Source organism: Podarcis muralis, chromosome 14 (assembly GCF_964188315.1).
Source record: "Podarcis muralis chromosome 14, rPodMur119.hap1.1, whole genome shotgun sequence".
NCBI classification, from domain to species: Eukaryota; Metazoa; Chordata; class Lepidosauria; order Squamata; family Lacertidae; genus Podarcis; species Podarcis muralis.
In genome coordinates, this window is record NC_135668.1 from 5614577 (window position 1) to 5629330 (window position 14754).

Sequence of the window (14754 nt, forward strand, 5' to 3'; positions counted from 1 at the left end):
CTCCCATCAGCCTCGGTCAGGTTGACCATATGATGCTGAGGCTGATGGGAGTTGTAGTCCCAAATACCTGGAGGGGCCCAGGATGGTGAAAGCTGCTTCAGAATCTCCCCAGGGCCAAGTTGTCCAAGGGGGAGCCTCTCAAAAGCTGCAGCCAGCCAATTCTCGCTGGTTCTCATGAGGAAATGGAAGGTTGATGGGAAATAGTTTATGACTTTCGACGTGTGGGGGGAAGTTCATTTAAGAAGCAAGGAGACAGTTGGAAATTGGGGGACATTTGCATTTTAATTTGAGGATTTCCATGTACCACCAATTAGAGACAAAAGATACATAAGAAATTCTGATGAATGACGCAGGCAGCTCGGTAGCCTTCTCATTATATTGGCATCTGAAGTGGAACCAATGCCATTTATTAATAATTTAATTAAAATGGCAACACATTATTTTTTTCCTGTACTATACAGAACTGTAAACATTAATTTGATACGGTTGAGGATCATGAAATGCAATCTTAATTACTTAGAAACTAGGATAGCCAGTTGAACTGAATCAGGCAGGCAATTATCTTGAGTTTTCCCCCTTTCTTCTTCTCAAAATGAGCATCCATCTTAAAGAGCGGAGATAAATAACAAACTGAAAAAATGAAGAATATTCTGGAGAACTCTTTGTATAAACAAACCACCCTCCTCCCCAAACTGATCGAACAGTTCTATGACGCTGTTAAGGAATTTTTAAAAATGAGATGTTTTGGTGCCCAAGGCACAAAATGGCTCACACACAAACACACTCAGCATCAGGTGCAATCATCCAAGAGGTTCTTATATGCATGCTCCATTGAAGTGAATGGGGAGTGGTCTACAACTGCACCACAGTGCTCACAGAATCATAGAATGGTACAATGTAGGAATCTCAGCTAAAGCATCCATGACAGGTGGACATCCAACCTCTGAATAAAAACCTCCAAGGAAGGAGAGTTCATAACGTCCCGAGAGGGACCATTCCACTGTCAAACAGCTCTGTCAGTTCCTGCTCTTTGCAATGGGATACCTGGAGAACAAGCCCCACATTCTGGACGGTGGAGAAGGCTCTGAAAAAAAGGTAGGACAAGAGTTCAATTCGGTGTTTTTTTTTAAGAAGAAGGTGGCGCATAAATTTGCCGCATGTTTCATAAGTACATGATAAGAACACACAAAATGCACTGAATTTAATTGCCATATTTCTAGGGTTGAGCCTTTGAATTAAAAATAGCTGCTTCCTGTGTGCCCATTTCGTGAGCCATCATCACAGCATGAGCTGGACGCCACACCCGCTTGCAACAACAGAGATAAAGTGGCTTTGTGGAATATGAGGTCATCGCTGGGAATAAAAGAGAACTACAATCAGCAACCCCTGATGCCTTTGGCTATTCAGCCTAACGGGGTTCATGGGCAGCGCATGACGCACACACTGAGCATGATAGAGAAATGGGCCTTCTTTTGCTGGGCCAATTCTCGCAGACCCACGTCCACAGGATAAGAAATCCATGGTCTGTGTAGAGCACAAATCCCCAGGTTTCCATCTCTTCATTGCAGTCGGGCAATGCAAAGAAACCTGAACGTGTCTCTCTCTGTGGTTCTTTCAATGAGGGCTGCTGTCATGAACTGGCAGGACAACGGGGAGGAGGAAGAGGATCCCAGCAAGGGACTGGGACACACCAGAGCAAGCTGGGGGTGGAGAAGGAGAGGTTGGTGTAGAAAGCACTCACTGGGCGACAGAGGGTGGCGAGGGGATGGAGGTCAGTGGACAGGAACCAGAGCAGCAGGACCCATCACCAGAGCCAGAGGAGCCCCTGTTTCCCCAAAGACAGCAGGCTCTGAGGTGTAAGGAGCAGCAGGAGGTGCGCTCAAGGAGGCTAAGGCAGGCACGGTCCCCCAACCCAGATCATTAGCTGCGACAAGGTGTGATTCCTCAGCTGGAGTAGGCTCGGGACAGGTGAATGTCACCTGCCTCATGCAGTTCAGATGCTGCAATCAGCATGCAAGGTATGAAAGGGAAGCAGTGCTGAGGAACACAGCCCTTATCCCTGATATGCTAGCTTTCTACTGTTTTCCTTGGAGCAACTGAGCAGCTCCTGCCCCAAATTGCCCTCCACCCTCAGCTCGCAAGAGCACATTCTCCCTGCCTGCATGCTCTGGCCAGCAAGCAAGACTACCGTATTTTTCGCTCTATAGGAAGCACCAGACGATAAGACGCACCAAGTTTGGGGGGGAGGAAACAAGAAAAAAAAAATCTGAATCCCAGAAGCCAGAACAGTAAGAGGGATCTGGCTTCTGGTATAGCCTCTTGCTGTTCTGGCTTCTGGGATAGCAGCTGAAGCCTCTCCCGGGCAGCGGGATGAAGGCTCCCCCTGCCTGGAAGAGGCTGTGCACGGGTAAGCTGCCCTATGTCCCTCCCCCTCACTTCCTACAAGAGCAGCGCGAAGCCTCCGCAGGGCATGGGGAGCCTTCATCTCCGTGTTCTGTGGAGGCTTCTGGGGCAGCCTGTGAAGCCTCCACAGGGCAGTGGGGTGCCTTCATCCCGCTGCCCTGCGGAGGCTTTGTGCAGCTAAGCCAGAAGCTAGAACAGCGAGAGGGAGCGCTGCGCAGCGCTCCCTCTTCCTGTTCTTGCTTCTGGCTTAGCTGCGCAGCCTGCATTCACTCCATAAGACGCACACACATTTCCTCTTACTTTTTAGGAGAGGAAAAGTGCGTCTTATAGAGCAAAAAAATATGGTAACTCAACAGCTTTTATAGGGGTCAGGAGGGTTGCACCTGACCCACCCTGGCCTCCATTATCCTCCCAACAGATAAAAATGGAGAGACATTTTAGCATCATTATCCTTATTCCAACAATGGCAGCTTGTACTAAATTCCTTTCTTTGGCAATTGCCTCCCCCAGCCCAGACTTAGCTTGGTGGTCACGTTTAGATGCGTGAAGATTGCAGGAAAGATGAACCTAAACCTCAGTCAGAGATTTGATTCTGAGAGCAGCGGTGGGGACCCCTAGGCTCTGGCAATGTATGTGGCCCTCCAGTCCTTCTTCTCCGGCCCTCTGATGTCTCCCCTTACGGCTTCTCCTTGAGTCCTTTGGCCTGGCTGGAATGTGTCCTTGGGGTTTGATGACACCTTTTGCCTGCCTTTGCACAACTGGGATGTAGCCTTCTGAGCAATGGTAAGAGACGAACCATTGCTCCGCCCACATTTGCCTCTGGCCTGCCCTCCTAGAAGGTTCCCCACGGGGCAATGGAGTCCTTGAACTGACAAAGATTCCCAGGCCTGTGGGGAGGGAGCTGAATTTGATAAGGCTGGCAATGCAATATTTGTTAAGGCTGGTGACTCGGTATAAGGCAGCTCACTTTGATCCTAAATACCACTCACAAAAAGGCCAAAAAAGGGGACAATGACTTCCTAGAGCAGGGGTCAGCAAACTTTTTCAGCAGGGGGCCGGTCCACTGTCCCTCAGACCTTGTGGGGGGCTGGACTAGATTTGGGGGGTGGGGTGGGAATGAACGAATTCCTACGCCCCACAAATAACCCAGAGATACATTTTAAATAAAAGGACACATTCTACTCATATAAAAACACGCTGATTCCCGGACTATCTGTGGGCCGGATTTAGAAGGTGATCGGGCCGGATCCAGCCCCTGGGCCTTAGTTTGCCTACCCATGTCCTAGAACAGCCTTTCTCAACCTGTGGGTCCCCAGATGTTGTTGAACTACAACTCCCATCACCCCTAGCTAGCAAGGCCAGAGCTCAGGGATGATGAGAGTTGTAGTCCAACAACATCTGGGGATCCACAGGCTGAGAACTGCTGTCCTAGAGTGAGCTGAACAGGAACAGCTGGAGCAAGTGACTTCCATGGATGGAAGGTGGGGGTGAGCTCAGCCGGGGCACCCTGGGCCAGCTGCCCTTTTGAGCCAATGGCCAAGCATACTGGGACAAGCAGGAGGAGCCCAGCACAGCAGCAGTATTTGTGCAAATGTTTGCCCCCCCCCCAGCGATTCTTACATCTGTTATTGCCGGATCTGCAAACTCATCCTCGGCGTTCGCTTGATAGTTAGCAACAGCAGCCAATTTCTTCCAAATCCGTTTTCGAGGGATTTCAGATGCTTCCTGTTAATGAGGGAAGAAGAGAAGGAAATAAGAAATAAGATCCAAAGAGATGCAGCATGTGTCATTGCGGGAGACAAACACGAGAGCGACCATGGGAAAGTGGCCGTAGGTCCATGGCAGAGCACCTGTGTTGCATGCAGAAGGTCACAGGTTCACTCAGAAGAGCTGCTGCCAGTCAGTGTTGACAGTATTGAGATAGATGAGCCAAGTTCATCTTCCTACTGTCCACAGTGGGGAGGGCAGCCATTTCCCCTCTAACCGGAGGATCCTGGTTCTGGAGGCTTCCACTTTCCTAAGAAACACAGAACTTCCCCCTCTTCCTTTTCCAAGGCTCTGAGTGGCTTGTCTCCTGGACTCTGCAGTCAACTCAGTCTCCATTCAGCCTTCCTCCTTTTTCTACCCTGGCCAGGCTGGGTTGGGCAATTATTTCAGTGCGACTCCAAATAGCCACAGATCAAATCTGAAAATGCCATTGGAGATGGCTAGGCTAGAGAACAGCGGGACGCGTGTGGCGCTGTGGGTAAAAGCCTCAGCACCTAGGGCTTGCCGATTGAAAGGTCGGCGGTTCGAATCCCCGCGGCGGGGTGCGCTCCCGTTGTTCGGTCCCAGCGCCTGCCAACCTAGCAGTTCGAAAGCACCCCCAAGTGCAAGTAGATAAATAGGGACTGCTTACTGGCGGGAAGGTAAACGGCGTTTCCGTGTGCAGCTCTGGCTTGCCAGAGCAGCGATGTCATGCTGGCCACGTGACCCGGAAGTGTCTCCGGACAGCGCTGGCCCCCGGCCTCTTGAGTGAGATGGGCGCACAACCCTAGAGTCTGTCAAGACTGGCCCGTACGGGCAGGGGTACCTTTACCTTTACCTTTAGGCTAGAGAACCTGTAACTGATGGCTCCCTCGCGAAAAACATCTATGCAGGGCCTAGCTCTATACTCCTGCAACTGTGTCGTTAGCTCATCCCCATGGCCCCAATCCTATTCAGGGCCAACCCACCTGAACAAGCAACCCAAGCAATGTGTTTAGTTGCCAGTGGAAGCAGCTACTCCCAGGGTAATCAATGTGCAGCATTCCAGATGTTGTTGGTGTGCAACTCCCATCATCCCTGACCATGGTGGCTGGGGTTGATGGAAAATGGAGCTCAGCAGCATATGGAGGGCACCAGGCCAGTTACCCTGGTTTAATGTGAGGAGATGCCCAACAGCCTCTATTAACTGAGATGGCTAAATGGAACCTCCATGTTCAGTGGTATGCCAAGAGGTGACTTTTGCGCTGCTTAGGGGCATAGAAAACTGCCTTACACCAGGTCAGACCCTTGGTCCATCAAGCTCAGAATCATCTACACCAGGAACAGGGAGCCTCACAGCTGCTGTAGGTCTTCTCCAGCTCCCACTAGCCCCAGTCAGCATGGTCAGGGGGATGATGGGAGTTGGAGTCCAGCAGCATCCGGAAGGCCACTGGCTCCCTCTCCCTGGTGAACACTGATTGGTAGTGCTTCAGGTGGGGTTTCAGATAGGAATTCTCCCAAGGTCTATCTGGAAATGGCAATAATAGAGCATGGACCCTTCTGTACATAATGCTGAAAGGGAGGGATGTAGTCTAGTGGGAAAGTATCTGCTTTGCATGCAGAAAGATCCGGGTTCAGTTCCCAGGTTGGGCGTGGAGAGCTCTCTGTCTGAAATCCTGGAGAGCTGCTGCCAGTCAGTGTAGGCACTGCTGAGCCAGATGGACCCAAAGGTCTGACTCAGTATACGGCACACTTCCTATGTCCTGCCCCTGATACGGGCCCCTTTCCTATCTTCTGCTTCTAAATCACCCAAAAGCATCTCTTTGCCTACTCTGGGAATTTGGGTGCTGGATTACCCTGGACTGTTTCTGTAAGGAAGTTCTGGTGTCCATATGTCTAAGGCCAGCCATCTTTCCCTCCCCCAGTGGACTCTGGGATAGCACCTTTCCTGGGCCATGCAATAATTGCTTCCTCCTTGCTCACCTGCCCAGTGATGCTGTCTGCTTCTGGAGGGGTTGGCAGTGATAGGCACTATTAGATGTGGGGCAGGGCCTATCCGTCCAATGGCAGAATCCAGCCCTTGATGAATGGCCCAATTGCACCAGCTGCTTTGGACTGTGCTCATTAAGCTACAGTTTTGTTCTTTGGGTTTTTATTTTATTTAATGATCCTCTTGTCATTAGAAGGTTGGTTGTTCTCCTGGGTATTTAAACTGTTTTAACTACTTGTGTATATATCTCTGCTTTGTCAGCTATAATGGCAATTGTGGGGGGGGGGGGTGTGATACTGATACCTCTTAAATCTTTTTTTATAAAAATGCTGTAACTCTAGCTATAAAAATAAATTCAATAAGAGTTCGGTGTCGATTCTTTCTGTCCAGGAGAAAGGCAATTCTGGCTCCCTCTGTTCCTTATTTGTAATTCCTCAAATAGTGCAGACTCTAGATGGGACTGGATGGTGTGATCTGGGTGCTGCTTTCAGGGTTCAGGCTGCCTCTGCACCTCTCAAGTGATTAAAGAGCCAGGGCCTAAGAATAAGGAGCTGAGGACGGCAACTGAGTTTCTGCCCTCCCTACAGGCCAGGCCTCCGATCTGCTGTTCTTTCAACTTCAGAGCGGCACCTGGCCTTGGAACTGGGCTAATCTTGCTGCGGTTTATTTCTGGGTACTTTTGCGCTGGTACACCGGAAGGTAGGGCAGGGAATGATTAACATCAAAATGAGGAGGGGAAGTCTCTTTTGTGCTCCCAGTTGCAGGCTGTCCAAAGTCAGCAGCAGCAGCAGTGCCATAGGCAGCAGCAGGGTAGAAAGGAAATTCACTCTTCCTTTCATCTGTTTGCACTTCCGGGCTCTGATCTCCAGGTGACAACAATTGCAAAAAGGGACAAGCACTGTTGCCGCCTTCATATCCTGCATGTGGGCATCCCACAATGGGCATCTGATTGCCCACTGTGAGAACATGGTGCTGAACTAGATGGGTCCCCTTTGGATTGATCCAGCTACAGCCGGGCTCTTTTGATGTCCTTATGTCCCCACAAGTAGAGGGGGAGGGGAATATGCCTCCCATAGTAAGCTCAAGAGGTCTGAATTTCAGTAGGACACGAAGGCAGAAACTCTGAAGCATGGGCAGTGCCACACTATCTTCCATGGTTGCTAGATTTAGAAGCCCCTCTAAGAGGGGAGGGAGAATCAGGGCAGTTTCCTGATGTTGTCTGGAAGGCCTTTCTCCTCCTCCTCCTCCTCTGTATGCAGTACAAAGCAAACAAGGCAGACAAACACAGATGTACCTTTGACTTTTCAAACAGAGCCAGGGCTTGTTTGTAGTAACGGATGGCTGGACCAAAGTGGCCCTGGCAGAGGTGAGTCATGCCCAGCTGTTCACAGGCCTGCGCCTCACCATAGGAGTCACCTGGAGGAAGAAACACAGCCAAAAGTTGCAGGACAGGGGCCAGGAAGTCCAGGATGGAATGAGGAGGAGCGTGGGGTCAATGGCTTGTAGTTTATTGCCTGGAATTGGGGACACTTTGATCTGCAACTAGCTCAGGTCTTTGGCTGGCATATGAGCTGAGCTACTTTTCAAAGTGAAACAGTGTCAATCTGCCCAGTTACAAGCGGGAATATACAAAACTACTCCTTTTTTAGTTTCACCTCCTTGTCAGGCGGCAGGCATTGTAGGTTTCTGGAGACATCCGTGCAAAAACAAGGTTTGCAGTGGTGAGTTGCTGGAAGTTCTGAATAGCCCATTGCTCCATATTTAAGAGGACTTTCAATCACCATTTGTATAAAACAGGTTTTATTGTTCTATTTGCATTTTGCAAGCAGAAATAAGGCAGCTGGCCCCGGAGGCCTCCAAGGGACAGTGAGAGTTCCTTCTTCCCCCCAGACTGCGTAAATTCAGAGGCATTTTGCACTCCAAAACATTCCTTCACTCACACTCCAAAATGTCTCAACAACACTAACAGCTGCATCTTATATACTTATAGAGCAGTGTTTCCCAACCTTGGGCCTCCAGCTGTTTTTGAACTACAATTCCCATCACCCCTGACCATTGGTCTTGCTAGCTAGGGATGATGGGAGTTGTAGTCCAAAAACAGCTGGAGGCCCAAGGTTGGGAAACACTGTTATAGAGAACTCATTGCCTGTGTGTGGATTCTTGTGTAGCCAAAGCAGCAGTACCCAAGCCAGAGAGGGAGGAGGAGATACTAGCAGGCATGGAGCGAATGACAAGGTGTGCAGAAGTACAAAAAGGCTTTTGGGGCGCAGGGGACTAACAGCTCAATGAACAATACCTACAGAACAGGTCAATTGGGGGCCCAGGAGGTTGGAAAACCAGGGAGAAGGCAAAATGAAATACTGTAGAGTGTTCTGAAAACAGGCGAGGTGGCATGCATGTAACATTGCAACATTTTGCTGCTGGTCCCACCTGCCTGTTCTGTCTCTCAAATTGCTTAGTATGAGCTCTCCTGGAGGTTAACGTGACTCTGTCCCAAACCCACTTGTAGTTCATGATCTTAGCCTGGAGCCTGCAGTGTCAGGGCTGGAGTCAGCAATGAAGGAAGCAGATCTCCGTTGTCAGCAAAGTTAACTCTTTTATTCAAGGAAACGGACATACAACTTAGCCTAGTGATCCCAGCAACACTCTCCAGTAGGTCTTGCCCCTGGGAAGCAGTGGTCAGGACTGCAGGTCCCTGCCAGCCATCCTCTCTAAGCCTCCTCCTCTCCTGGGTGTTTCCCAAGCAGCCTAAAACTGCGTCTGTGCACCTCTGCTCTTTGGTCTGCTCTTCTCATTACTCTGCACATTCTTGGGAGACCTCAGAGTCTGAACTGCTCCCTAAAGCCTGTTGCCCGTTCAGCAGTGGGCACCTCCTCCTAATCTTCTCTCTCTGGGTCTCCCAGCTCCTAATCTGGCCCTCTAACAACCACACCACCACTGGCTCTCTGCTTTGCATACAGAAGCTAATACAGTAGAATCAGTAGGTGTTCCCGGAGAGCCCCTGCCAATCAGAGTGGACCTGCCTTCCCCAACCGGGCACTCTGCACATGTTTTGGACGGCAACTCCCATCACCCCTGACTCAGGCTGGGGCCAAGGGGAGTTATCATCCAGTCATTGGGAGAGCACCTGGTTGGAGTTGGCTGGAGTGGGTCATACTGGACAAGAGGCGCCAAAGGACTGACCTGATACAGTGGTACCTCTGGTTAAGAACTTAATTTGTTCTGGAGGTCCGTTCTTAACCTGAAACTGTTCGTAACCTGAGGTACCACTTTAGCTAATGGGGCCTCTGTTCTCATCCTGAAGCAAAGTTCTTAACCCGAGGTACTATTTCTGGGTTAGCGGAGTCTGTAATCTGAAGTGTCTGTAACCTGAAGCATCTGTAACCTGACGTACCACTGTATATAAGGTGGGCTTCACCACAGTTTCTTACCTGCCTCCACAAAAGCTTTCAGCGCCTGCTGGGAGTAAAATCCGGCCATGTCGTAGTTTTTCAGCTGGCCGTGAGCAGTGGCCAAATTGTAGTGGCATTGAGCCTGAGCAGCCCTCTCTCCCAGTGCCCCTGGCAAAAACAAAGGGGGGGGGGGATCCAGCACGGATGATGTCAGCAGCTTGGCAAATGGATCCAGCCCCTTCCCAGAACTCTAGAAACTTTCCCCCAAAAGGATATTCTTCTGAAAACATCCCTAGCAGAGGACATTTTAGCCTTATGCAATCCTGTAGGGTGAGAGCGAATCTGCCACAGGGGCAGTGAGGGCTCCTGAGTCCTGCAGGCTTGGAATTCTGCATCAGAGTGACCAAAATCATGCACCAATGAAGCTACGGTCTGCAATCTGCATATATTATACAAATCACCATAGTGTCTCTTATTTGACTGTTTTGCTGAGAATTGAGGCAAAGAGATCTACATGCTTCACTGGAAGCCTTATACAGCCATCTGCTCTGGCTCCTGACATTTCAGACAGGGTAAAGAAGCGGAAAGGGAACCAATTTGTGTGTGTGGGGGGGTGTTTCATGATTGAGGCTCATGGCTGATCCCCACTAACCTTTTGCCCCGCCGCTTCCAGACACAGGTCTGCACTTTAAAGTTCCAGGTCTGAGTGCTCCTTTTTGCCCCAGAGCTTTCCCCATGAAAACCCACTCTTTAAAGCTGATGTGCAACAAGCAGCAAGTTTGCTTGCCCCCAATATTCTGAGGTAGACGGCCTCTGAACCTGAAGGTGCCATTTACCTGTTGCAGCTTACACAGGCACAGAGAGGGTGGAGAAGGGAGGAGGAGCTTTGGGTGGCTGGAAGTGGTTTAGTAGGGTGCAGCACCCTTGCAGTTTGGAGGGCAGCACTTGGTGGAGGAGGAGAATCTCAGGGAGCCAGTGGTGGGACTGAGTGCTGTCTTCTAGAGGCCTTGAAGAGTGTGGCTGCCAGCCAGCGGAGGTGATCTGGGGCTAGGTGGGCTGTGGGATTACCGTAATTTAGCCTACGGAGGGAGCCTGGCAGAAATAAGGACATTTGTTTTGTTACTCAACCAGTGCTTGCTTTATGGCAGTGGTGGCCAAACTTGGCCCTCCAGCTGTTTTTGGACTACAACTCCCATCATCCCTAGCTAACAGGACTAGTGGTCAGGGATGATGGGAATTGTAGTCCCAAAACAGCTGGAGGGCCAGGTTTGGCCCCCACTGCTTTAAGGTGTCTCCCAAGCTCCACCTCTTCCCGTCTCTCTCCTGCAAGAGGCAGCCATGAGAAACTGGCTCCCACCACGTGAGCTTAGAATCTGAAGCCCTCCTTGCAAATAGGACAGAATGGAAAGTGAAGAACACCCCCCCCCTTTACCAAGGAGCCCTGGGTAGCCTCCCATGGCTCTTTCCAGCAGAAAGAGGCACAATGAGTGGTGAGGTGGTGGGACCAGGTACTTCCAGCTTCTAAGTCTTTCAAATCTCTGCAAAGCCGCTTAGCCAATGCATACCCCAGCCTAGAAACTCCGGGAGGACATGTTTTCAAACAGGGATTGTAACATTCTAGGTAAGAAGGAGTGGAAATGAATTGAACAAGCACAGCACCCCACAGATGAGACCAGTGACCCACAAGCTTTGTTAGCTGACAGACAGAGGCCCAACTGGCAAACAAAGCTGAGGAGAAATTAACAGACAATGACATGCAAAGATAGGTATGTGAACAAAATAAAGATTGCAATTAATTATTTGATGTGATCAAAACAACCAAATATTATAAAAGTTTGTATTAAGAAGTAGGTGTTTTGTTTATCTTTAACAGTAATATGAATAGGGACAATAATTTAAGTTTTTTGTTTATGTCACATCATTCTCTATGTATTGGTACAGCAATGTGTTTTTCAGACTTGAATAATTTGGCTGAAAAAAACCTAGCCCAATGCAACTCACCGTACATGTCAGCTGCTTCGCTGTGGTACCGCAGGGCCCTGTCGAAGCACCCCAGGGCGTTGCAGGCAGCCCCCAGGTTCTGCAACAGGACAGCTTTCTTCCGCACCGAAAAGCCTTTCCCGCTGCAAAGGCGGAGAGCTGCTTCAAAGTGCTGCTCTGCCTGCTGAAAGCACCTCATTTCCGCATAGTGCAGCCCCAGGTGATTGTAGAGTTTGCCTGAGAGCCAAAGTGGTGGGAGAAAACCCACCATTAGCTGGAGCTTGGGATCTTTCCAACTGATCAAGCAGGATCTTGTAGGCATTGCACAGTTGAAGGGAGCAAGACTCAGAGGAAATGTGTTCCCCAAAGATTGGGTCTTTCCACTGGGATGGAGCATCCCCCTCGCCCCTAGACATAAAGGGCCCCTGGGTGTAGGAAAGGCTCAGAGGATGCCCCTCCCACTCAAAAAGTGGCAAAGCCCCCATCCCTACTTGAAACAGGCCATCTTCAGTTACCCTATTTTTCACTCCATAAGACGCACGTTTTCCCTCCTAAAAAGTAAGGGGAAATGTGTGTGTGTCTTACGGCGCGAATGCAGACGGGAGGCTCTGCTCAGCGCTCCCTTTAAAGAGCCGCATGGAGTGTGTGTGCGGCCCTTATGGGCTTTTCCCTGAGGAGGGAGAAGGGCAGCCCGTCAGTGATGGGCTGCCCTTCTCCCTCCTCGGGGAAAAGCCTGCAAGTGCTGCACACACGCTCCACACGTTTTGTGAAAGGGAGCGCTGAGCAGAGCCTGGGATGCATACAGGCTCTGCTCAGCGCTCCCTTTAAAGAATTTTTTTCCCCAGGCATTCCCCCTCTAAAAACTAGGTGCATCTTATGGAGCGAAAAATACAGCACTTAAAAGAACCTTCAGCTTCCTCTTCTTGCAGAAGTACTCTCAGCATTGTGGCGTCAGTGTGAGTTCCAGCTATGACTGGAACATAGGAGTCAACTCCTAGGGGCCAAGGCCCCTTCAAACCCCAATAAAACATTTGAGAGGGCATGCCCCCCAAAAGTTGATGGGACATTGCCATTCAAAAGGGGTGTGTGAGTTGCATCTTGTGAGGGGCTTACCTGGGCCACCCTAATATTTTATTCATGTTGGCACCCCTATTGGAGAATGAGAGGCAATTAGAGTAGCATCCTGCTAGGCCAGGCTTTCCCAACCAAGTGCCCTCCAAATGTTTTGGACCACAACTTCCATTTGCCCCCAGCCAGACCAGCTGGGGTCCAATCAGCCCTAGCTGTGCAGGCTGGGGTTGATGGGAGTTGTGGCCCAAAACATCTAGAGTGCACCAGGTTGCAGGAAGTCAAGCCAAGATTTTCCTTGCAGTGCACAGGAAGAGACAGGAAGGGCCACTCCATCCTCTCTGCTGCAAGACCAGCTCCACCAGGACCTTCCTCTCCCTGTTCCCATTCAAGTTGGTCATTAGAAGAACTACCCCTCCTTCCCTCAACACAGCCAGGTATATAATATAACTGCAACTCAGGATAACACTTCATGCATCTGCAGAGGTGGGCTGTAATTCACAAAAGCTCATGCCATAATAAATTTGTTAGTTTTTAAGGTACCACAAGGCTCTTTGTTGTTTTTGCTGCTAGAGACTAACCCAAGGGATACACCTCTGGAAAATATGTAGCTTTTGTAATTGGTGCCAATTTGCCTGTTTTCCTCTCCCCCCCCCCCCTTTCCCTTTGTGATGTTCCCATTGTAAACATGTGAACAGGGACAATCTTGCTTTTAATGATCATACGTAAGTTGCCCTTGGAGGCTTTCTAGCTGAAGAATGTGTTAGTACATCTGTCTCACACACACTGTCCCTGAGCCTGAGATTTCTTCTTCCACTTCATCTTAATACTTGTCTATCAAAAAGCCTGCGTTTGGGAATCCCCATTCCTGCTGAGATCAAGGGTGGGAACTGGGTCCCAAAGGCAGAGTAGCTCATCTGGCTAGAGGGCACTCTGGCAGCTCCCTGAGATTTCTGGGGTGGCAGGATTTTTCCTTAAGGAGACCCAATGGGGACTATGGAGGTACTTAGCTATACCCAGCAGTTCCTGGTTCCTTATCTTGGTGCACAACTGGCTGCAGGCCTGCAAGCTCTCCAAGACGTCGTCTGGGGAGTACACTGGGCTTCGCAGGAAGTAATTTGCTGCCTCCCTCATAGCCATGGCTGCGTCTTCTGGGAGTTGCACCCTTTGGTAGGCCTGGCCGGCCAGGCGAAAGGACTGTGCGGCTGACTCCACGTCACCTGTGCTCACCAGGCAATAGGCCAGCTTGATCAGGGCATCGGCTGAGCTTTGCGTTTGATTTGTGCTGTATTCCTGGATGGCCTTTCCGTAGAACTCTGCGGCTTTTGCGTATTCTCTCATGTCGTCGTAAGCAGCGCCCACGTTGAAGGAGAGGTCGCCATCCTTCTCCTCAGCTCCGAGCTCCTTGGCCTTCAAGAGGCACTTGAGGCCCTTCTGGGGCTTGCCGGTGGCAATGTAAGCCGCCCCGAGGTTGAAGAGACACTTGGCTTTGGAGCGAGGCTCTGGGAGGCTACCCGAGAGCCTGTATGCCTTTTTGAAGGCAGCCAAAGCCTGGCTTTCCTCATTGCTGCTGAAAAAACATATACCAGCCTTCAACAGCCTTTGCATTTCAGTTTGGACAGAGCCCAGCTGGCTCACAGGCTGGTCTCCGACAGAGCCAGAGATCGGAGGAGCAGAGGCCATCTCTTCCGAAGGGGCAATGGAAGGGGAACTGCAAAAGGAAGCAGAGCATCACAACCACCTGCACTTTGAAGCACAGTTTATCTGCATATTTAGTTTTTTTTAAAAAAATCTAGACTGCTTTTCTTTTCTTTTCTTTTCTTTTTTGTTGTTGTTAATTTCAAATTCTTTTTTTCCCTTCTTCTTTTTTGTATTAAAGATTTTCTTGTTTTACAAAAGTGTTTGCAATCTCTCTCTCGTATTTCCCCCCCCATGTAACATTTTTACAAATCAGTTTCATTTGTTGAGACATTGGGAAGAAAAGGGGGAAAGAGGTGGAGGGGGGGGGAAATGGGTGGGGGTGGGGTCAGGCAACGGTGTTTCTATTTTACTTACTATATGTAGGGTTTGGTGTCAGCGTTGTTTGTGTAGGTTCTTTGTTGTTCGCTTGTGTTCCTTTGGTGGTGAGAGAGGTTGGGGTGGGTCTAGGGTGTGGTTGTTCATTTGTGGTTGGCTGTGGTGGTCTTTGTTTTCATG

At 49.9% G+C, this 14754-nt stretch overlaps 1 protein-coding gene across 1 annotated transcript; it reads right to left on the reverse strand.

The window, feature by feature from the left end:
* Positions 1-271: 271 nt before the first annotated feature.
* On the reverse strand, positions 272-14309 carry LOC114584586 (tetratricopeptide repeat protein 24-like). Its single transcript, XM_028706573.2, has 6 exons — positions 13575-14309; positions 11512-11727; positions 9550-9678; positions 7413-7534; positions 4024-4128; positions 272-1084 (listed from the first exon to the last, which is right to left on the reverse strand). Exons 1-6 carry the CDS (start codon positions 14239-14241, stop codon positions 1004-1006), a joined length of 1320 nt encoding a protein of 439 aa, XP_028562406.2. The 5' UTR covers positions 14242-14309; the 3' UTR covers positions 272-1003.
* Positions 14310-14754: the final 445 nt, after the last annotated feature.